The sequence below is a fragment of the Bacillus rossius genome, chromosome 5, assembly GCF_032445375.1.
Source record: "Bacillus rossius redtenbacheri isolate Brsri chromosome 5, Brsri_v3, whole genome shotgun sequence".
NCBI classification, from domain to species: domain Eukaryota; kingdom Metazoa; phylum Arthropoda; class Insecta; order Phasmatodea; family Bacillidae; genus Bacillus; species Bacillus rossius.
Genome location: NC_086333.1, coordinates 20735818 through 20760684, shown reverse-complemented (window position 1 = coordinate 20760684; position 24867 = coordinate 20735818). Strand labels below are relative to the sequence as shown.

Sequence of the window (24867 nt, the reverse complement as noted above, 5' to 3'; positions counted from 1 at the left end):
CGCTGTAACTAATACAATATTAATTAGGGAATAGCATTACTTTACTATAACCAAAATAATAATAATGTACGCATCCACAATAACTAGTTTTAATTTGCTACATAAACAAAGTATTTTATTTATTTGCTGATTTTGTGTAAACTTAAGTTACAAGTGTATGCTCGAGGTTAGAAAAATGTTGGTTCTATTTTCAGACCCTAAGTTTTGGAAAATGAAAGCACAAGAAAAATTACTCGAGCACTTGAAAACATTCCCTAATTACAATGTGGCGAAGAATGTTATAATGTTCCTTGGAGACGGCTTGTCAATACCAACGATATCTGCTACAAGAATCTACTTGGGAAAGAAAAACGGACTACAATATGGGGAAGAACAGGAATTGTTTTTCGAGACATTTCCATACACAGGACTGAGCAAGGTACGTTATTAGATAATTAGTTATGTAAAGCTAGGTTGTGAAAGTTCTGACAAAACATTACTGCCGCATAAGTGTTTTAACTAGGGTTAGTTGAAAAATTTATGAAAAATTATTCATAAAATATAATTATATATTTGTTTACATCATGTGTACCTATGAGATTATAGATATTTTCTATATTGGATACTATTTAAATTTTTTCCATCTTTTAAACAAACATTCCTTGATAAATAAAGTAAACTAAATAATTATGCTCAAGTACATACGAGTATAGCATAAAATTGTAAAAGTAGTTATGCAATGAGAAAATATTTTTTTTGTCTGGAAATGCAAATCAGCCATATACCATAACGACATTACATGTAGGTATACGAGAAGGGATCAGAACTTCTGGCTCAGTAGTTAGCTCCTAGCTGGCGATCCAACGGCCCTGGGTTTAGGACTAGGTATTCTGTACCGCGGAAGGCAACGGTAAGCCTCAACATCCACACCACAGTGGTCCTTAGCTGGACCGGCTTGGACACACTCGGCGAGGCCAGAGATAGTGTTCGGGGTTAGCCACGGATGTGAAATACTGCCACACAATAGTCGTGAGCTTCAGGAAGGGTTAGACTCTTCCTGCCATGATACTGGCATTTTCCAGGCTTACACTAAAGAGGCTGGGTTATACCTAGACGTAAGTATGTGAGAAATTTACAACATTGCTACCGCTCTAAATGTTATCGGTTTTTGACTCCCTCATTTTCCTTTATAGTTGGTACTAGTACACTGCATTAAGTATTTTAAACTGACTGGTTAATCCAAAAACATTATATTACCATGAGCTGTGTTTATAAATCTTTTATGTTTGTGTTCGTAGACATCCGCTGTATCAAACTGCCATAAATTTGTATGAATTTAAGTATACTCCTCAAATTCGGCTAGTTAAACTTCAATCACTTTAACTATTTTAAGATTAAATAAATGTTTCCATTTGGCCCTCAAAAAGAACTTCGTTTTATAGGTTATCTAAAAATATCCTGAAAGTATATTCTCGCACGATACCTTTTTAAGGGATATTTTACATTTTATATTTAAACTTAATGAATATAATTTAATAAGCGTTTGAAAATAAAATTATAACTTAAGTTATCCAATACATAAAAAATACAATTTAAATTTTTTGAGTAAATACAAACATTTCAAGGAATATTGAGTAAAATCTGTAAAAATTAAAATTATTTTTATCATAAAAACGGGATTTTCTTTAAAAAAAATGTAAATAAAATATATTATAGTTGTTTTTGTCAAACAGCATGTTAAATGTTTGATTTTCACCGAGAAAATATAATAAGCTCGCGTTTTAAAGTACATTTTCAATAGAATAGAGTATTTAATGGTATATATTATTATAAATTATAAAAGGTTCTTTTCGAATACACTTTAAAAATACTGATTGAGTAGGCAGATATGTAATGACAATTATTGTCATTAGAGTTATTCCAATGTGATACATATAATTTTGTATTTGTATTTCATGTTATATAAATGATAATTTTTATTGTTAATATTCTTAGATTATCCATACTTAATATTTGCTTAACCAAATAGATTAGGTTGTGTTAGGACACTGCCACAAGCTTTAAACGTGAATACGCTATGTAAATGGGAAGTTAAAACGCAGTAGTCAAATAAACTGTTTATTATTTAAATTTCATTTTTTTTAGTTTACAGTCTCAATTTATATTCGTAATAATACAGAAAGAAATAATGGCAATTGTAATATATTTTCCTGTTGCCCTTCTAAGATCAATTTTAAACATTTATGGAGGTATGTTTTACACTATTGCCACATTGCCACCAAAATATCTGGCCAATAAGTTTGATAAATTTAGTTTAAATCTTTTTACTAACGTTATATGCATATCTTGACTATTTTCATTTCTATATGACAAAATATATAAGCTAAACTATAGAAAATTCATTATATAATTTATAATTTTATCTAGATTTCGCTCAAGAAATTCTAATATCCAGTTTTCCTTTTAATTTAGGCGCCTTGATGGCGAGTATGCAACGGAAATGGAAAGATCTACACACGCACTAAGAACGGAAGTTCAACATGATGAAGTCTATAATGGTCACGCACCCAACATCAGTAGTCATCCAGATAGCCAATAACAATAGCATCGGGGGAAGTACCAAGCACAAATCTTTGTGATAGCAATACTAACTTGAAAATAAAATTGATAAAAATTAATAGTCACAAAAATAAAAATTCACAACTTTAAATATAATTTGCAATAATGGAATTACACTGTAAATTTTAGTGGTATTGGCGGCCGTGGTGCCGTCGGCAACGCAGCGTGCTACGGTGCGGGGCATTGGCTTCGAATCCTGGGTAACACATGTTTGTAATTTGTGTTTTTCTCAACATATAATTGGCGCTTACCAACGACTAAAACAACCACAAGTTTGTCGAGGTTACCAAAGAAATACAACATTAGGGGTTAGGGAGAGGCGGTGAGAGAAGTGATGAGTACGAGGTCGGGGGAGAGGATTGTTAGCACACTGGTGACTGCCACACATTATCTAAGGTAAAAAAAAAAAATTGGTAAATTTTTTAAGCTGCAATCTCAAATATCCCTGATAGAATTTCTTCACAGGCGTAAAATATGTTTTAAAATAGGTATATTGTTTAATTTTTGTTTGTTTTATATTTTAATAAAATTATGTTAGTCTTTCATAAAATTATGTATTTATAATTTCTTTGAATTACTCTACAAAAATGTTTCTCCGCTTAAATTTACAACATTATTTAAGAAAACTTAAAAAAAATCACATAGCTGATCCTAGCTATGATACTATGCAGCCGCAGCTGCATGGACACCCAAGTAGCCGACAGTTTGTGCAGTGCCACTACTTGCAGGAGAAACATGGCACCCTCAGTACAGAGGTGTGTGCCATAATGTCCCTCTTTCAAGCTGTTTCAGATATACTATGCTGACACCCAGGTTGCTACTGCTTGCTCGTGCAGTGCAAACACAAAAAGTGGAACGATGACACTCTCTGTGTAGAAGCGTGTGCCTTAATGTGTCTCTTTCACGATGTCGCAGACACAATTGTGGACACCCAGGTGGTGGACTGTGCATGCTATGCCACTACATGAAGGGGAACCATGACACAGTTCTTCGTAGATGCTTGTGTCCTAATGTCTTTCTTTGACGCTGTTGCAGACATACTGTGTGTACACCCAGGTGGATGAATGGGAGTGCAGTGCTACAGCGTGAAGAGGAACTATGGCACACTCATGGCAGTGGCGTGTGCCCTAATGTATCTCTTTCACGTTGTTGTAGATATATAGCGTTAACATCAGGTTTGCCTAGACAGCGTGCAGTGTCGCCACCTACCTATGTGATATGAAGGGGAACCACAGCACATAAGGCGTAGAGTTGTATGCTTTGAGATCTCTTTCTCGCTGTTGCAGACCTACTGTGTGGACACCCAGGTGGCTGACTCAGCTTGCAGTGCCACCGCCTATCTCTGCGGCGTGAAGGCGAACCGTGGTACAATGGGCTTGTCGGCTAGCGCACCCAGGAAGAGCTGTGAGGCCATGAACAATGCCTCTAACCACGTGGAATCTATCTTTACTTGGGCACAGGTCAGCTAACATACAAACTGCTTTAAATTTTCCCGTACTGGAAAATACTTTGTTCATATTTTGTGTAAAGGAGCAATTGGTTTTCATAAGTTTGTGAAAGTTACTAGATATTTTAATCAAACCCAATTTTTATAAATCTATTTTTTGTAATTTTTGTTTTATATTAAAAGGTAACTGAAATTATTTTGAAAGCTTATAAACTTATGCTTAAGCTTATGTTTTCATGATTTTATATTTAATTTCTATTAATCCCTGCATAGTATTCAGCTGATATAAAGACTAAAAAATAATAAAAAATTTAAAAATAGCTGTCTTTAAAAACTGTAAAATTTTTATTGATTTGGTTAGGCGGCTATTATTTTTTTCAAATTGTAATGGATTTTACACATAGTCATTGCATACAAACGAAGGCATTAAAAATTATTAATCTCAGATTATGTGGTAATCACAATTTTTTTTTAAAACACGAAATGTATTTTAAAATGTGTTCAATGTAAAAGAACAACAATTTTTTCTGCCAACTAAGTTGTTTAGTTCGGAATTAAAGCCTATCTATAAGGTTCACTAAAATGTAATGATAAAGTTTATTGAAATGAGGACTACATAATATGTGAATATGACAAAAATTATTTACTTACCATTTCAGTATGGTAGCGGAAATAATAGTTTTCATCATCTAAACTAGGGTGTTAAATTTTTATTTATAAATCTTTACAATTATTCAACTGAATTTAAATAATTCAACAATTAGTTTTTATGGTAATAATTTATTAATATAGAGGTATTGGTTCGGTTACTTGATAAATGTGTAATGTGATATTTATATATATATACATCCTTCCCAAATTAATGTTTAAATGGCTGATTATATTATATTTCATTTAAAATGTTATTGGTTTTTGTCAGTTCACATATATTTATCTAAAACTTAAACCCTCTTTCAGATCACAAGAAAATCATTTCCTAATAACTTCTTGTAAAATGGTTTATTGAAAGGACTTAATAGCAAATTATTCCAGAAAAGTGAGTTAACCAATTTTAAGCTTCTGTTTGTTTACTGAATTCAGTGCCCAGCCAGATTCTTTTCCCACGAAGTTTCTTTTAGGAAATGTATTTCGATACAGTGTTTACAAGCCATTTTAAATCATAAAAATTGTAAAAGGCAGTATTTATTATTTTGAAAGCACACTTATTCAATGGGTGCTCTAGCAGCTTCGTTTTACTACATAAACTGTACAAAAATATAAATAATATTTTAAAGTTCCATTTGTCACTACCTCATCTATTAATGATTAATTATATTTTGCTCAACATCACTAAGAAAAATGCAGACGTCTGTAAACTTATCTAGGGTCTTTAAAAATAAGTATTCCTTCAACATACCACCAAATCCATATTTAACCATTATAATTTACCTGTAATGCACCGATCTTAGACTTAGGTTATGATTCATGTCCATTCACCAACGCAATAAACTGTAAAAATGGTGTAATTTTACACTATGTATATGCAGCAGAGTCTCCATCATCTTTAGTGTAATTTTACACCAATACGTGTTGGTGTATTTTTACTTAAACACAAGAGTAAAATTACACCAACATATTTAGGTGCAAAATGACACTAACATTGATAGAGACTGCTGCCAAATACATTGAGTGTAAAATTGCAATTGGTGTAGTTTTATACATAGCCTATAGATGTTGGGTATTTTTACTTCGTGTTATGTAAATGTTAAATTATAGATATGTAAATTTACTACAAATGCCAATAAATATACTGCGTTACTTAATAAATTTACCCAAAATACTAACATGTAAATTTGTACTACATTCAAAAGTAATTTACTTTTATTAACTTTTAGTTATTTTTGAATAATATGCATCTTATATTTCTTTCTAATATTATCAACTTTTAATTTATCATGTAATTACTTCGTGAGTAACCTAGTGGAGGCTCGAACCCACAAACTTCCTATTATTAGTGAAGCATCTCAACCTCACGACCATCGTGCACAATAACAATCATGAAGAAATGGGAATAAAATTGTGCAACCTAATGTCAATTAAATGTGTGTATGGTCAGTATAAACAGTAAAATAAATTTTATTTTTGCAGTTCATTGTTCGTTGTACATTATTTTCTGTGATAACTTTTATGTACTTTAACAATAACCTAAGTATGTACATACAACTATAGTATACGGACAAAAAAAAAAGGAAAAATATTTTTTTTAACACTTATTTTACATGTAATTTCACACACACATACAAATGTGTTATATAACATTTAATTTATTTAAATAAAATATTAACATTTTTATTTTTAACGAAGCCTGTAGCAAAATTGTTTTATCTAGAAATATAAGAGTTAAATTACACAAATAGTGCTTAATTAAAAAATTACTAAATGTAAAATTACCAAATGCTTGTAATTATAATTTTGCGTCATATATATACACTAGGGGTGTGATAATTATAAAAAAGGTAAATATACATGGAAAATGCGTATTTGTACAACAATTTTGTTTTTTTAGAAACTCAACCTAAATTTGGTAAAACATTTTACGTTAAAATAGCAATGTTACCAAAAAATGTGTAAAATACAAAAACATTAGGTGTTTATCCAAATAACACGACAAAAATGTAAAAATACACTTACACCGAAAGTGTAAATTTACACTTTTTAACAGTGCAATATGCTTCTTATCTATTTTACTACTAGAACCAATGAGCATAAGAGTCTACGAGATGCCAAAATATACGCTGATAGCTCCGCAGTATATAAATGGACTCCACCTTTATAGTAGTTCACATGCATTCTCAAACTGTCAAATGGAGTAAAGCAAAGATGGCACTTATTACATCAAAAATTCATACTAGAAGAATTCTTCACGCAGGTTCACTTTGTGTATCTTTGTGAGTTATGGCCAAATGCGAAAGTCATATTATAGTAGATGCAAAAATGACTATTTGAAGACAACGAACATTTCAAGTCTGAGATAAATGGTGATGTTTCTGCTATTGTATTTGTAGAGGCAGAATACAATAATTTTGAGCTGTTATGTTAACAGTCTGCCACACATTATGGCATTTTCAAGTATTTGTGTGCCTTTTAAAATTATCCGCTTATGACATTTCTCGCAGCTTTTCCTTCCAAGGTGAATTATTCGCACATTCGCTCATCTCATGTCGTCAAAGATTACTGTTGTTGAAAACACCTCTACGGAAGATGTCGATGAAACTTCAGTGGTCATCGAAGAATAATTCACCCAACTTTATGTAATTGAGACAATGAAGTATCTTCAGCTGATAAAAGGCGCATGTTGAAGTCTTATCTGTTGAGAACACTGCACCTGTTGAAATCTCTTGAATCGACATAAGTAAAGGAAATGCTCGTGAAACTATCACTGAGATGTTTGTGGATATCAGCATCACTGCCATTAGGATCCCTGTTGACAATGGTACAACATCAATCGAGTTCGAAAAAGATAATGCATGCTCGCTAACACCAAATATATTCTATGTGAGGTACTGAAGAGGTATTATCTGCTGTCTGCAGAAGAATAAATAACATTAACATAATGATATATTACACTAGCTGACCCGGCAGACTTCGTACTGCCTAATTAAATTGCAATAAAGTCCTTTCAAAATGATTTGTAATGTGACATTTTTTTGTTACTACATATATTATAGTTGGGGCAAAAAATTCTCCTGAACAGAACCGTCACCCTGGTGATAGGGCGTTGTGAATAAGAAATATAATTAAATAAATCATATATAAGCATTTAAAAATAAGTAATCTATTTATTGTTAATCATGTGAAACATAATAAGTTTTATTTTCATTGTAGTGCTTTGTGATATACGATGTTGTTTGTTTGATTATCTGGCGCATAGACAAACAAATCTGATGATTTTCCAACACGGGAACAGGCAACATACAATTGACCATGTGAGAAACATGGGTTTTCCAGATTAATACCACAAACACTTAATGATTGCCCCTGGTACTTGTTTATGGTCATAGCAAAAGCAAGCCGAACTGGAAACTGTAGTCGTTTAAAATCAAACGGCACATCATTTGGAATCATTGGGATGCGAGGTATGAGAACGTCCTCTCCTTTATATTTTCCTTTCAGTATAGTTGCTTCTATCACGTTGTTTAGTAATTTTTTTTATTGCTAACCGTGTGCCGTTGCAAAGACGCGGTTGGTTGATATTTCGCAACATTATAACAACCGATCCAACCTTTAATTGAAGATTGTGAGGTGGCAATCCTGGCAAATCCAGCGAGTTTAAAAATTCTGGTGGATATTTCACTACATCATCTTGGTTAGTAGCGGAATCAACTGATTTATATATCCTCGATTCGCCTGTAATTTGTTCTTGTATTTTTTAATTTAATTCTTTTACATCTATGTTTTTTGCAGCCAATATAGCTCGTTCGCTCAACCAATCATGGTTTCTGTAATTTTGAGAAACATCTGGAAACACCTTCTGAATAAGTTCATCTTTTGATCGAGTTAACTGACAAAAACTTGGAGGAATGTTAATGCAGCCAGTCAACATGTCTATAGGAAATTTGCCATTACCAATGTCAATGAGTTGTTTAGAGAATATGTTTCCAGATTGGTCATTTTGCAACTCGACACGCATATTCTTGCTTAAATGAAGTACTTTGACATGTTTCCACAAATTGGAGGACTTTAGACATGCATTGAGTTCATCAGCTGGTGTTGATCGTGGAATCACAAGCAATGTTTGACGAAAATCTCCTGCTAATAAAATCATAGCACCACCAAATTGGTTATGATTGCTCCGTATATCTTTTAATGTTCTGTCTAAAGCCTCCAAAGATTTTTTATGTGCCATCATGCATTCATCCCAAAAAAATAATTTACACTGCTGCAAGACCTTTGCCATTGTAGAGTTCTTAGAAATGTTACAGGTAGGAGTTTCATTGTTTTGCATATTTAATGGCAATTTTAATGCTGAATGGGCTGTTCAACCACCTTCAAGCAAAGTTGCTGCGATTCCCGACGAAGCGAGTGCAAGTGCAATTTTATTTTGTGAGCGAATCGTTGCTAATATTAATGAAATCAAAAAAGTTTTTCCTGTACCAGCAGGTGAATCTAAGAAGTCAATCCCTCCAGTTTTATCATTTATTACTTTCATAAGATTATCAAATACATACTTCTGTTGTTCATTCAACAGTGGAAGGTTCATTTGAATTAATTCTTTTAAAGTGTTGAGATCATACATTTTTTCTCGATTCAACTCTTTGTTAAAAGCATCATGCATTGGACGATTGGGCGCGACAGGCCTAAATGAATTAATAGTTTGTTTGACATCATCAAGCACATGTCCTCAATTGAAATCAATGCTTCGTTGTAAATTTCTTCACTGATTAGTATATTTGGATTTCCCATTCGATTTCGTATTTGATACAAAATATCATCACACATATTATCTTTGTACCTGATCCACAAATCAATTGGGTTTGATAGGAAGCATGTAGATAAGATTATAGAAAATAAAGTACGTATTTGATGAGCGTGTGATGATATTACAGCATCATTGAGAGTTTGATCCCAATGAGCGTCATTTTCTAGCAATTGCAAATGTTGACAGGCTTCCCTGTAAGATCCACACAATTAACCATCAACAGTTCGTAAATGTTGGAATGATTTTGGGCCACGTACATGGACTAATAGTAGTCGTAAATAAAAACATTCATCATTGCTTGGATGTACTGAATAAATTCGACCAATGGCATCGGTGGAATACACATCTGGGTATCCTTGAACTTGTTTCCCTTGTTTCCGTCTTATAAATCTCCTTGAGGAATGATTCCAAGTATAATATTTTGGCATTTCAGAATATAGCAATGTTTGTGCAAAATAATCGTTTTGATGTGCCTAAAAAAAACTGGTTAATGTAGTAGATGGTGGCTGAGCAGCTCTTTGTACTGCATTCTGTGCTGTAAAATACACTCTTTGTCCATTTTCTAAATGCACAGCTAAGTGAACAACAGAAGGGCGTCTCTCATGAATAGGAAAAGAAAATATTCGCCATACTGCTTCATTACTACTAACATAGTGGCCCATTTGGTATAGTGTAACTTCATCATTGGAATTCTCTCCACCAATTCCAATCACAGCCATATCACATCCTTTGGTTACATATTTGCAAATGTATTTAATAGATTTCACTGAATGGCAAAATTCAACGTTGATGTGTGCTTTGAAGGTTTTTGATAAAATGGGTTGATCTTCCATTGTCTGCTGTCGATCGTCGACGATACAGTGGATAACCGTCATTACCAGTAATTGTTTCTGATATTAATGTCCGTGGATATCGTTTTGAACATTTACCATCCATCATACATGGTGCATTTTGATTAAGAGTTCCACAAGGGACCATGTATGATATTTTTGATAACTACCTCATGCAATCCAGGATCTACTTGTACATTAGGGATTTCTGCTGATATCACTGCATCAACTTCATTTGGCCTTATCTTTTCAACCAACCAAATAAAAATGTGTGCATGTGGCAATCCTCGTTTCTGCCACTCCACAGAATACATCCACCAGCGTGTCTCACCAAACACATAATGTTTTACGATGAAATCCATTAAAGATTTCAATTTTTGTCTAAATACTCTTGCTGTAATATCATGAAGATCAATGGGTGATTGCCCAGGGAATAACTCCTGCTTGATTTCTATCCATTGTGGATTGCATGTAAATGTGATGAACAAATCTGCTGTACCATAATGACGAACATACGACGTGGCATCTTGAGCATATTCATGCATATGTCGAGGGCTTCCGATGTATGTTGCTGGAAGAATAGTCATCCGACCAACATTCTGTGCATTTCCATCAGTATTAATCGCATCTCGAAGGTGAATATACTCTTCAGATCGGAGTTTGGTCTGATTCAACCTAATGAATGTTAATCTCTCCGTTTCAATTTTAACATACATGTCAACAATATATTTGTGATATAATCGCCGACATTTCAATATGTGATTGTCTTCGTTTTCCCGAATCATTAGGCGGGATGAATAATAGTTCATTGAACTGACTTTTTTGTTCGTTTCGGAACCTGTAAATAGATTTTGTTTTGTTTTGTGACATTGTTGAAATATAAAATTAAAATCTATAATATAGTTACTAAGATATTATCGACATAGATAAACTAATATTATAATTACCTGTAATGGGATTTATCATTTTTATTGAGAAATCATAGCCATCTTCACCTTGTCAAAATATAATGGGATATTGCAGTGCATCATATGAGCGGTGTGTTTCTTTTATACGTTGTAATTGATCATTCCGACGATGTAAAACAATATCACGGGATTCCAAGTTTTCTCCAACTACAACGATAGCAACTTCATCAATAGTTGGTGCATTAAAACGTCTTGCATGTTGAACCGCAGGTGTTTTATTAGCTCTGATTACAATTTTGTGATTATCTGATGGCATCAGATCCAGGGCAGTTTTAAACAATATAATCAATTGATTGTGTTCAAGAAATAAAGTTTATAATTGTTCTACAATAGACCTCTTTACTAAATTGTTATGTGCACAACGCATATTAATTTATTGTGCTGAATTGCCCATGAAATAAATTTGCAGGTATTTGTAGTTGCTATCTGACACTGGTAACAGTGAACCGGCTCTGTGATATATTTGGCCTTGTATCTGTAAATTAAAATAAATATTATTTTTGCACCAAACACTATAAAATAAAATAATTAATCAATGTGGGGTATAAATTTATGGATTATCAATGATCAAATTTAATTTTTTTTTCTTAAAAATTATAGCTGTCTCCTAATTAGTTGTAACTAATATCTATAATCAAATAATTATATTGTGTTTCAAAATAATAAATGTGTTGCTAAAAATGAATCAACAAATAATACGATGACTAAGTGATGATTATGAATAGTGACACATCTTAACATAGGTGACAGAACATATTGTTCGCTAAAATAATTATGATTAATTGATATAATACGTACCTTGAAAGTTGGCATAAAATTTTTCCGAACTACATTTGTTGAACCAAATGATGTCATTTGAAAGCAATTGTATATTGTATACTGTTGAATATTTGTCAAAAAGTGTATGAAATCTGTTCCTATTCCTATGAGTACAATGGCTCTGGTGGTGGTTCCAATGGTATCAATTTCACTTTACCGTTTTCGCAAAACAATCCATTAGCTTCGTTTTTATATTTCAATGCCTTACAATGTGAGCAAACCGAGTTCATGGAACCAATAACAACACATTGGTAGTTACTGTAGTCAATTGACACATCGTACCTGAAAGCAGCTCGATTCAAACTTGCGCGATTATTAGCTGAATGTCGCGCTTGCGCTTCACGCGTTTGTGATATCCGAATTCTTTCACGTTCATTTCGGCCGTTATGTTCTAGTGCAGCATGATTAGATCGGCAATTAGCTTGGTTTGTAGCATTTCGGGTTCTTCTACCTAAATTGCTTCGTCTAATAGGAGGCATATCTATATTATAGATTATTTTGTCACATGCAATAATTAGCGATCATAGGTAAATAAACACTGCACAAAATACTATATAGGTTAAGAATTTTCAGTTGACAAAAGCAAACTCATTAGGGTAGGTAACATAAAATCCAAGAAAAAAAAAACACTGACATTGACAGTTTGTTGTTGTTTCAATTTTTTTTTAAAATTTGATATGACTTGGAGTCAAATACTTCAAGCCGTATTTAAAATAGGGAAATGAAATAATAAAAACTTAAACTTATGAAACACTTTTGGTAACGCTGGTTTTGTTGGACTGATGTAATGACTTGAAAACTGATGCATTTTAAAGTAAAACAAATGAAATAATATCGCGAAGCTGACCAAATTGAACTATTCGATTTCGTATTATTTTTTTTTATCTCTGCTCCAACGCACACTGTTTTGATAGATATGATTGAACTTTGTACAGCGGTAATAAAGTGCAAATTGACTCTTTGACGTTAGGAACATACCTACATTGTTTAAACAGCAATGAGTGCTCGTTTTAGTTAGAAAACGTTTGTATGGGAAAAACAAAAGGGCTGGTTTTAGGGTTTTTCCGGCAATTATTCGAATTTTTCTCGCGGTAAAAACCATCTTTGAACTTCAACGAACATTTAAAAAAAAATTGGCCAAATTGGTCCAGGCGTTGTTGAGTTATGCGCTTACCAACATATTTTGCGATTCATTTTTATATTATAGATAATGAAAAGACATGAGCTGCACTCTGCGAAAACCACAAGGGAACCAAGTATTCTGCTTTCTGGTCCCGTTTATATGCTTACACACACACACACACACACACACACACACACACATAAAATTTATAATCTGTGAGTCAAAACGACAAACACTTTCATTTGTGTGAATAGGTTCAGAAAACGTTTACTTTTATAGTTAAGAGAAATAGAATAATTGAAACATTGAATGTAAACACTCAACTTAATATTAAAACAATGCTAATACGAAAAGATCTGTTTTCTTTTTGATAGTAAAAAAGTACATTTGAAGTGAGCTTTAGTTAAAAAAACATGTCTTTGCAAGTTACAATAATGTAATGATGACCAAGGATACCAGCTTGGTGCAGCTACTACAGAGAACACAGTGACTGTCGGCGTAGCTGTCATCAGCATCTCCGCTGACAATGGTGCACCTTTTATCGAGGTCGACATTGGATATGCAGGTTCGCACACACCGACATCTTTCAAAGCTATATTTATTTACTATTCATTTGTTTACATTAAAATATCATTTCATGAAATTATTTTTTGATTAAATAAATATGTTCAATTTAATGTTTTATTAATGTCTATTTCGAAAATATATAAAAGTTGATATTTATAAAACTTGTTCAAACAAATGGAAACCAGTTGTTTTGACTAACATATTAAATCATTACCTGTGAAAATATAACCCTGGATAGAAGGCAGGTTCCTCAATTTCCTTGCGGCTTTGGCAGAGTACAGGTCATCTCTAAATAGTACATAATATAGAATAATTTTTTTACTATCGAATCTGCCCAGAGAGCAGTTAATCCCTCTTCAAATCATAACTTAACATTTATGTAGTATTAGTGAATTTTTATTTCCGATGTCGACCTCGATGGACAGTGTATCGAATTCAGCAGGGATACTGATGGCAGCGATGATGACATAAACTGACATCGCAGTGGTAGCTGCAAAACTGGTGCAGTTGGATAGCATATAAGACTTCAACTTGTGCAGAGTCACAAGTTGAGAAGTTGACGTCTACTGTTACAAAGACTTTAGTAGATTCATAATTGACGAATGCTAAATTTTCGCAGCAGACTTCTTCCGAGCATCGATGCCATCTTTGGGGTCAAGTGTACTCCAACAACATTTATATCGGACGAAATGAAAGGATCTAATTTGCGAAGTATCCACTTCGTTCAAATTTAACTGCGAGAAATATAACAAGTAGTTCGCTACAAACGATCACTGAAAAAAAAAAACACACACACATGAATCCATGCAAAGGCCGTGGTGAATGAGCGAGGGTTAGATATTAGCTCAAAAGCATTGAATTTATGTGGATAAAAATTCAGCATACATTATTGAAGTAACAATAACTTCACCATTTGGCTTGGGCCTGAAAGGTTCGTTGTTATTAAATATTCATTCAGCAGCTACTGTGATATATCGTTTTATTTGTCTATAACTCAAAAAGTTATAAAAAGAGTAACTGAGTGAAGAATCCAACTTGTAGGAAGTTCCGCTGTGATAAAGTTTCATCCTTCGTTTACTTATATTGACTATTTTAAAAGACATGTAAAATCTGAAAATACGGAGTCTGTTTGCTACTGTGAAACTAGCTGCTTACGTTTCAGCTCCGTAAATTAGATTGGAGACTCGCCTGGGCAGATTATTTATTAGTAAAATAGATGAGCAGCAAACGATGGCGTTGTTGGCTAGAAATGAATCCAAACCTGTGACTGTGCTCGGTGCATTACAGGTAAATGATCATGGTTTTTACTTGGCAAATATGCATTTCAATGAACGTTCAGAAACTATTCCTTTTTAAATATCTTAGGTGTGTCAAAAGACATCTGCACTTTTCTTGGTAACATTGAGCGAAATAAAATTAAACAGCCTATGTAGGAGAGACACATGGAACTTAAAAAAAAAAAAAAAAAAAAAAATAACGTTTACTTGGACCTTCTATATAGTAAACTAAAGCCATTCGCTGACTAATTAAATACGCATGGCTTCAATATGATGAATACGGGCATTTACAATAATTCTAAAAACATGCAGTAGTCTGTGAAACACAGTATTGAGAAAATCTGCGTGGAATAACAAGACATTATAGGAAAACGATCTGACTGCATACTGACTTCAGTGTACAAAATTAAGCAGTGAATCGGTAATTTCAACTCGCTACGGAAGTAAATAAATGCTTCTTGGTCTGCCTGGTTATGCAATAGTAGTATATTTTGGGGGCTCCGGGCACAGGGTTCAGGGTGTGGTGCCTGGTGCCGACCACCATCTTGGATTCTGACGTCCCAGGCCATATTGGATGAACTTGACTTTTGAGCTAGACCTTGGCGTCCATCTGGGATCCGCCATCTTGGATCCGCCATTTTGGATCCGACATCTAGGATGTCGTCATTTTGATTTCTCAAACATACCACCATTTTTATATCAGCCATTTGAATTATTATGTCACTGTTGCAATTTCCGTTACGGCCGCCATCTTGAAAATCTTAATTTATCATCTGATTTTAATGAAAAAATTTATAATTTATAAAAAATTCAAATAATAAAATTTTAACAAAAATAATTTAATAAACGCACATACGACATGGAGCTCGGAGTCCTCGGTTCAAACCCGACAAGGGTAAAAATAAATTAAAATGGTGACCGATCCTTCCTCCATGGAAGCCGCAGGCGGACTGACCCCCCACCACTTATGTCAAAGTATATACATATTGTTAGCTAGTATGGCATCATGTCCGCGATCTTGAAAATCCGTAAACTATAGTGCTAGAAATTCGGAATTTTTTTAAATTTAATAAAAAAATTATTAATTAAATTTTAATAAAAATCTTTAAAAACCACCGTTGCACTTTTTGTTGCGGCCGCCATCTTGGAAAACTGTAATATTTATGCTAGATATTTAGAAATTTTTTTAAAAATTATAGTAAAATTTTATTAATCTCATTTTAATAAAAACCTATTTAAAACGCACTTACGCCTTGAAGTCCTCTGTTCGAACCCGGTAAGAGCAAAAATAAAAAAAATCTCGATAGATCTTTCTTCCATGGAAGCCACCTGCAGACTGACCTCCCACCACCAATGCCAAGGTATATATCATCAGCTGGTATCACGTCCTGTCCGACATATTGTTTTCGTCTGCTGGAGGCCACCATCTTGTTTTCGTTGACTAGAGTGCGCTACCATCATATTTGTTAAAATTTTACCCGACAATTTCACTGCATGTTAGATTTATTTATTTATTTTTATTTTTTTGGTGTCCACGCAGTTGAATGTCTAAATCCTTTGGTAAATTTTCCTTAATGTTATTTCAATGTCATCAAATTCGTAAGAACTAACACATAACTGAATTTCTTGAGCAGTCCCATCACTTATCAGAAAGCGGATCTTGCAATTATCTTTGTGTATATTCTGTATTGCATTTTATGTTAGTAATCTGTGAGCCCAATTAACTATTCACCTTCCATCTCCAGAGGTGGGAAATTGACCACCAGCAGCTCCGAAGTGTGATCTGTCAACATAAGGGTTAGTGAAATGACTGACTAATTTTCATAACAGTACAGTTATTTTTCAAGCAAAATATTTGTCTTTTAATTAAAATTTTTATTAAAAACAAAACTCACATGTGTGTGCAGTTTGTTTCGTTTGGCACTGTTCAATTTTGTAATCGTTGTACAGCATTGTTCAATGCAGATACCATCTAAGCTCTGGCTGTGGTCTTAAATAACCTTAACTATCAAAGTTCTCGGTCTTTATTACATATTTTATGTATGCTACCCTGTGCGTGCCATGGCCTGTCAACGAATCTAATTTTTTAATAACACACTCTCGAGTCTTTGCCTTGCTAGGTAAATTGACTCACGTAAACACGCCTCAGAAATTTGTTATATTCAGTTTTCGAGCGTACTTGATAAAATATATGTTGGTGAGCGGAATTTTCGGCACATAACTTAGCATTTTTTTCACTCGTTTATTTGTCATGTTTCGACCTAATTTGTGGGGTCGTAAGTAGAGATCTGCACCTTTTTTTCTCCCATGGCAATGAATTCCATGCTATCATTGTGTCTTTGTGCTTCCTCCAATTTCTTGTGCTCATTCTTGGAAGTATTGACTACATGTATTATACCACTCGTAGTACCGATGAGGCCGCCCAGGGCGCCCAATGTTGGTAAAAGTAGCGGTAGAAATTCTCACAAATTTTCTTATCTAGAGTATGTCTTTTTTGCTTTACTTTTACATCCCTGCATCAGTCTTACGTTTGGTCTTGCGGGGATTGGCTCAGCGAGCATCCATTCCTAATTTGGTTTTTTCCTTCATGATTTTGGATATGCCCCATGCAGCGATTTTCTCTTAATTTCCTGCGTCTGGTGATTTACTTATATCTTCGGCTTCTTGTTCAAATATATCCTCAGCTTGGTGTCTTGATTCCAGTTTCCTGTTGGGAGAATAGGCTAAAACGGGCTGCATGCACTTCACGTCAAGAGAATTTATACCCACGTCACCTCGGGGTAGTCGTTTGGCTAGTTTCGTTCCTGTAGTTCGAAAGGCAGATTGTTTATCATCGAGTTTACGAGACCTGCGCTGATGTGTTTTTGTTCTTACCTCTTCGAGTCATTATGCGAAACTGCGTTGAAAGTAGAAAATTTAATTACTTTTATATAATTTCGTTAGTACGGTGCAAGTTGTCATGCAAGAATAATTGTGTTTACGCATGCACCTAAAACAGTAAGATGTAGCTAGTTTGCGCGAATCGCGCCACAGCTCGTTATTGCCTTCTACTGTATGATGCATTATGGCAAGCCCGTAAAACTACGGCAAAACTTGCGTGTTTGCTCTTAGAACCAAATGACCTTAGGTTCGAAAATATGTACCTCTATTTGAAGACATTTTTAACAGCCAAAGTGTAAGCGGCTTGTTACGATTCTATGATCGGTGGAAGGCCTGGAGTATTTTCCTTTTATCGATAATACTGATGTGCTACCTCCTAGTAAAGCTCCAGCCAATTCAGTTATGATCTTTGACGAAGTCGTGCACGAGACGCAATGGATAATCCAAGATTAGGTACTTTTCGATGGGCATACATGCAAAAGACAATGCGAACATCATAGTACTTTTTCACATGGACGAAATTAATTTACTTCACACTTATGGCGATCACGTAAACAACGACACGACTTTTCAGGAATACAAATACACGTGCTACTTGTGCTGAAAAAAAAGTTGGGATTCCTTATTATAGTCAAGGATTGGCCTCTGTATAAAGGCATGTACAGACAAGGTTTCGATAAGTTTATCGTCAAAATTTGGTCCTAGTAATCGCACTACTGAACTGCTTTCTGTTCTCGAGTCTCACGTCACCGATATCCGAAAAAAAATTCTTTACTGGGTCAAAACGTAGATCGTGTGAAAAACGAATTACTAGAGTAACTGCTAGCCATCGATTAGCTCGTGGATGTCACGAATATTCGAATTCGCGATATGATAGAAATATTAACTTCGCAAAGAAACAATGATATGGTTTTTTTTTTAAGTAGTCTGAATGCATCACTAACTCTTTTGGCAACGAAAACAGATTTTGCTAACTTCAGGGAAAATGTTCATGTGGACGAATAAAAACAGTATAAAAGGAAGTCTAGAAATCTGTTTTCAGCCATAACAATGTAAAATATGGACAGTGACGTTCATAATGCTGGACAGACTGTTCGTGAAAAATATCTACTTGCTAGAAGAGCCAGACTTGCATGTAAAATGGAAAATGAAGAGATATTTAAAGAAATAACTTGTCATTATGACTAATAAAAAATTAAGGAAGAGCCATCCATCATGGTGAAGACAGAAGTTGATGACGATATACCAACTGTAAATAAGAGAAAAAATTAATCAGATCGAGAAAAGGAATTTAAATAAGCATTGTCTATACACACGAAATAACTATGGAAAGGAGGACACAAATTTAATGCAATGGTCCGAACATACTTGAGATCTTTCACGAATTGGAATAATACACGACCTATGGAGTGTACAGAAAACATAATAGGTGTTTCCTTGGTGCTAAAGAAATATTCTTTTTACCAGGAAATATCATATGCGTAGAATAGTACAAAACACATTGGTCTCCAGGTGTGTACGAATTGTTTTTTCGTAGGGAACCTGAAGGCTCTTCTGACGAACATTTGCAAGAATACAAGAAACTTCTAGAACTAACTCATGCACAATATCAGAAAAGTAGGATATATAAAAACATGAAAAAAAATACATTCTCACTCATCTCTTCAGTGAACTAGCAATACTAGCATAGGTTTAAAAAAGTTAGAAAGTGGTCAGTATTTTGAATATATGTATTGGTTTGACCCAAACGAATTGGTCGACTGGTTAAGACTTTTACTTGCTTGGTTAGGTGCAGGAAACTGTTCGCACAGCAGAGAAATAGTCTTCATACTCGAGGAACTGGGGGAAGCCAGTTACATACACTGAGTCGAACCAGAATCGCTCGCGAACTTCACACTCCTGCAAGACGAAAATACCTTCGATGCAAAGTTGTAGTGCGTGGACGTGATGATTTATTCCAGGCGGATCTTGCTGAGATGATACCATATTCATGAATGAACAATGATTTCAAGTACATGTTAATGGTCATCGATGTGTATAGTAAGTTCGTTTGGGCCAGACCTGTGAAATCGAAAGATGCATATATGTAACCATGGTCATAACATACATTTTCCTTGATGGATGGGTACCATCGTACCTGCAAACGGATCTTGGCAAAGGATTCTACAGTGCGAGCTTCAAGGCTTTGATGAAGTTTGACATCAAACACTACTCTACATTTAGTAATGTCAAAGCCTCTGTTGTCGAAAATTTTAACAGAACTTTGCGCACCCAGATTTGGCATCAGTTCACAGCTAACAGAAATTACAAGTTCCTGCACATCTTGCCAAAACTAATAAGCGAATACAATTCCACGGTGCATTTTATCCTTTATGGAACTAAAATTACCTAAGAGAAACAAAAACAATTAAAATTAACCAAACCAATTTTTTTTAACTAAAACCAAATTTCTAAAATTTTCGCATTGTTATTACAATACTAATAGGTACATAAAAAAAGAAATAATTATTGAGTAAATGTGGTCTTTCCAATTCAAAACCACTAAGGGTCTTGTGCGCACTGGTGACCAGGGTCATAAGCAACCGGCTGTTATGCTAATTAATATTTGTTTTATTTTGTGTTCACGAATGATTGTAGGTCTTGTTTACATAAATAAACGTGTTCATTAACACACCTAGATGTAGATTATTGTTTAAATGTCTATTAAGTTCCTGATAATTATGTTTTTAAAGATCGGAATGGCCTGTTATACTGTGTGGCCTACCTTAAACTTACAAGGCCGCATGGTTTAGTACTTAAGTTTTAATTAATAAAATTTTTAGCACAAGGAAATGAATGATTGAGAATTGTATGACAATCATCAAAGTTGAAAAAAGATTTACACCAATATGGGTCTTTGATGGTAATATAATTACCTAATGCTGAAAGAAATGAGTTTGCTAATAGAACTAAAAAAAATAATGCGAATTTTTTTTAGTTTATTTTGTTTTGAAAAGTGGTTATGAAACATATCGCAACCACTCCCCCTGATCGCTGGGAGGCGGGCAGCCCCACTCCAGCTAGGTGTGACTGGGGCCAAGCCACAACACGATACACCGCCGCACTTGCACTTCCTCCAAGCCTAGCTGCTAGTAAGGAGCTCGCGGCTTGCGTTACCAAAAAATTAAAAAAAAGCAGAACAATAGCAAACATTGCCAATGTGGAAGGAATATTTTACCAAGCTACTATAAAAAAAATACTTTCCAAATTAAATACTATCTAACTGACGTTTATTTCCCCCCTTTGTAGCTGAAAACCACAAAGAAATTGATAGAAAAATCACCAAAAATAAATCTAACAAACGGCTCGTGTCTCATTATATCGTAACTACTGAAAATTTTACAGCTTTGCAAATTTTAATACATACACCAGTTATATTTTAGCCCACTACTGCAGCCACCTATTATTTCATACACCTATAATACTAATTCTGTATTTGACAATTAAAGATCTGGCGTCAAACTTATATCTATAACATATAACAAAAATAGAAATAGATAAAAAATAATGATATACTAAATTGATTGTTTGTCTTTTAGTTTCTTTGCACTTATCAGTCACCCGACCAAGTAGGCGTTCTTGCATAGGCGCACAACTGGCTTACATACCAGACAGTTTTCTTATTTCCCGAGTGCAGGGCCGCCGCACTGAGAAACATTAAATCCGTTGGCACCGCGCGTGTACACCACGCGACCAAAGTTTATATTGCACCACCGCTCGCTAATTACACGGTCTTTCTCTATTACTGAGAACAGCCAAACAAATCGCACCTTTCATACTAGTTCAAGAATATAGTTTCTCAAAATATATATCTCACAAGCACGCCGTTGCGATTAACCGCAATCTAGTCCATCGTGAAAACTTGTTACTCCACTAAACCCACGCTCAGCCTTGCCGGAGTGTAAGGCAATCAAAAATAATAAATAAAGATTTACAGTAGCATGACGTAAAGATCCATGGAAACTATAAACGGTCACTGTTCCGCCAAAATAAAATACAGAAACCACAATAAACGGAAAAAAAAAAAACTTTTCCCTTACTACAGGAAAGGCTCAAACGTCCAAAAAGTTCAAAAGTCCGGCCATTAAACAAACCAAAAACTACGCACTACACCGTAAATCCTCTCGTCGGCACTGCGCTAAAAGTTTCTCCACCACCCCAATCAGTCTCGCTGGAGCAAAGACCTGTAGTTTCCGAAACTCAAAGTTTTTCTAATTTGTTGCGGGTTGGAGGGGGGGGGGGAGGGGAATGGTCACGCAAGAACAAACTCGCAGTCCTCGTTGCTGCAGGCGCCGTGTTGCCGTGTTGCATAGGCCCAAGGTCCGGCCCGGCCCTGGGCCTCGCGATGTGACCCCTCCCACAGCTGGCTCGCACCCCGCTCGCCCCCTCCCCCGGCGCACGTGCAGCTCCGCTCTCAGTCCACGACTTTCATTCCGCCGGGGCCCGCTCGCAACACTCCCAGCACAGAGCGTAGTTCCTGCAGACATGTCCCGCGTTTAACGAGCCCAACTAAACACATTAGAATTATGTTTTAACTACCTCTTATTGTCTACCGTTAAATAAATCACTCTATCCTAAAATAACTATACCTCCTATAATTTTGAATGGTCATATCCTTTTCACGTATTTTTAAAATATGAAGAAAAAAAAATACACACAAACTGAGGTGGGCACGCCTCAGTGCACATTGATATTTCAAGGTGGTTACAGGAATTTTCCGGTGTCAACGGTTAAGTTTGCTAAATTTAAAATACTGTAATAAAACTGATGATGGTTGGTAAGGTTAACTAAATTTTGAATACCTACTATAAAATAGTGTTAACAGTGTTTATAAATTAATAATTTACAACGAAGCTAATCTTACATAGCCAACAACTAATATGATGATAGCAAAAAACCAAACATAACACCTATCAGGTGGCCAATTTTCAGGAATATGACAAGTGGCGAATATGTGGGTGCTGACAAATTCCCGGAATATGATAATGTTGTGTTGTATAAACTTGTGAAAGTAATAAGAGAATCAGAAAAAATAGACGATTAATCACATATCTTAGGTGGGTTGTTTCATTTTCCACGTTCCCTCGAGATATGATCGCATTATCAGATTTCACACTAAATTGCGACCCAACGCAGAACAGAACGGTTCTCCATTCGGCGTGCCCCATCCACGATGTTCCTCCACCCAGTATGGTGCTTGTTTCTTAATGGGACACTCACCATGGGCCTACGTGTACTGAAGCAACCTGCATCAAGACGATGACGGACAGTTTGAGATGACACCTTGCATCCTGTTTCTATTTGGCAAGGCACGTTTTCAAAAGAGTGGCTGTCTACCCCTCTTCTGATGAACTGTTAAAAGACACTGCTTGTAGCTCGTACTATAACTGAAAACACATCTTGTCTGATCCAAAAGGCATGGTCCCTCTCATGGCAACTCATTAACCATCTTAAAATTACTAATGTGTATCTTTATTTATGACCGCTGAATATACAATAGTATTACGATATATATGTGTGTAAAACTGTGTTCGTAAGGGATAGTCGAGTTACGTTTCATTAAGTTGATTACTAATATTTACATTAATAATAAATAATTGTACTTAACAATGTCCGATCACAAATCACTGGCACTTAAAAATGTTTATTCTCAAGTCAATGTATGTCAAGTTCAACAGCTCGCACTAATAAATGGATCTAGGCTCAACAGTGGTTCACCCGTTACCACGCACCTGTCCACACACACAGTCTCGCGCCACTCGGTCGCCGCAGTCTCACGATCCAGTCGAACTCCACGACGCACCACTTTCACGTGGGGGGTTTCTCTCACCCTCTTCGTCGATGTCTCACTTCCCTTCACTCGCGGAACTCTCCGAACTCTCGGAACTGTCACGGGACTCGCTCGGCATCCACGTGGCACACACCGTCTCCCGCGACGCTACTGTGGCACCCTTCTCGAACCGACGAGAGCAACTGTTACGAGTCTCGTCATCCCGGGCCGACCCGACGCCTGAAGCGTCGAGAATGGCGTCGCTTGCTCACGCCATTTCACGCGGTGGCCCACGGAATTCCCAAGGCCGTTCAGCTACAGACAACAGCACCGTGGAAGGGGTTGCGCGGGGAGTGGAGGGGGAGGAGGGTATCGACGACTCTTGTTATCCGGCCAGGCACGCGCGGCATGCCTTAAGTCAATGGATGACGCGTGACGTCAGTGGCCGTGCGGGGCCGCCAGCCAGCTCTGAAGCTGCATTGCAGTCTGGTCTTTCGCGTTCGTAACAATATTATAGAACAGGTAGTCTACTCTTTAAATATTTGTTAGAACAATCATAATTAGTGGTAGTCACACACTTTATTGAGGAATTATGGATTTTTAAAAAGGTTCTTATGGTTCCTCGGTTGTCCTAAAAATGTGTATTTAGCATTACCTTTAAAAGAAAATCAGAGGGAAACAAGCCTATAAAATTATGTTATTATTGTTGCCTTTGGCTCTTTTCACCTACAAATCCTGTACGCGCGCATGTCGGGTTACTTACATAGTTTGACAAATTCATATTTGTTTTTGTGGATTCATGTTTTCTTGCAGGTTACTTATATCATTGGCACAATATTACAACATGTTTTAAGTAGCATTATACTGTTCATTTTATATTATTTATATTAGTTTTCAAACTTTATTCAGTTTCATCATTTGTCACAGCAGAGTTCAGAACATGCTGGATCAAAGAAGTTTTATTTTACATGTGTGAAGAAATGACAAAATATTTTAATTAGAGAAAGTAATTATTTCACACGTCACTTTGTCATATCTGCAAATTTTTTTCACTATTGGTTAAGATAATAGAAAGGAACTAGGTTCTCACT

The 24867-nt window shown here is 35.3% G+C and overlaps 1 protein-coding gene across 1 annotated transcript in view; it reads left to right on the top strand.

Annotated features, from left to right (window-relative positions):
- The first annotated feature begins 202 nt into the window (after positions 1–202).
- LOC134531626 (membrane-bound alkaline phosphatase-like) overlaps positions 203–24867 on the top strand; it is an 85373-nt gene continuing 60708 nt past the window's right edge. Inside the window, exons 1-2 of the mRNA XM_063367384.1 lie at positions 203–418; positions 3885–4058. Coding sequence (XP_063223454.1) covers positions 212–418; positions 3885–4058 — 381 coding nt within the window. The 5' untranslated portion in view covers positions 203–211. The remainder of the gene's footprint in view (positions 419–3884; positions 4059–24867) is intronic.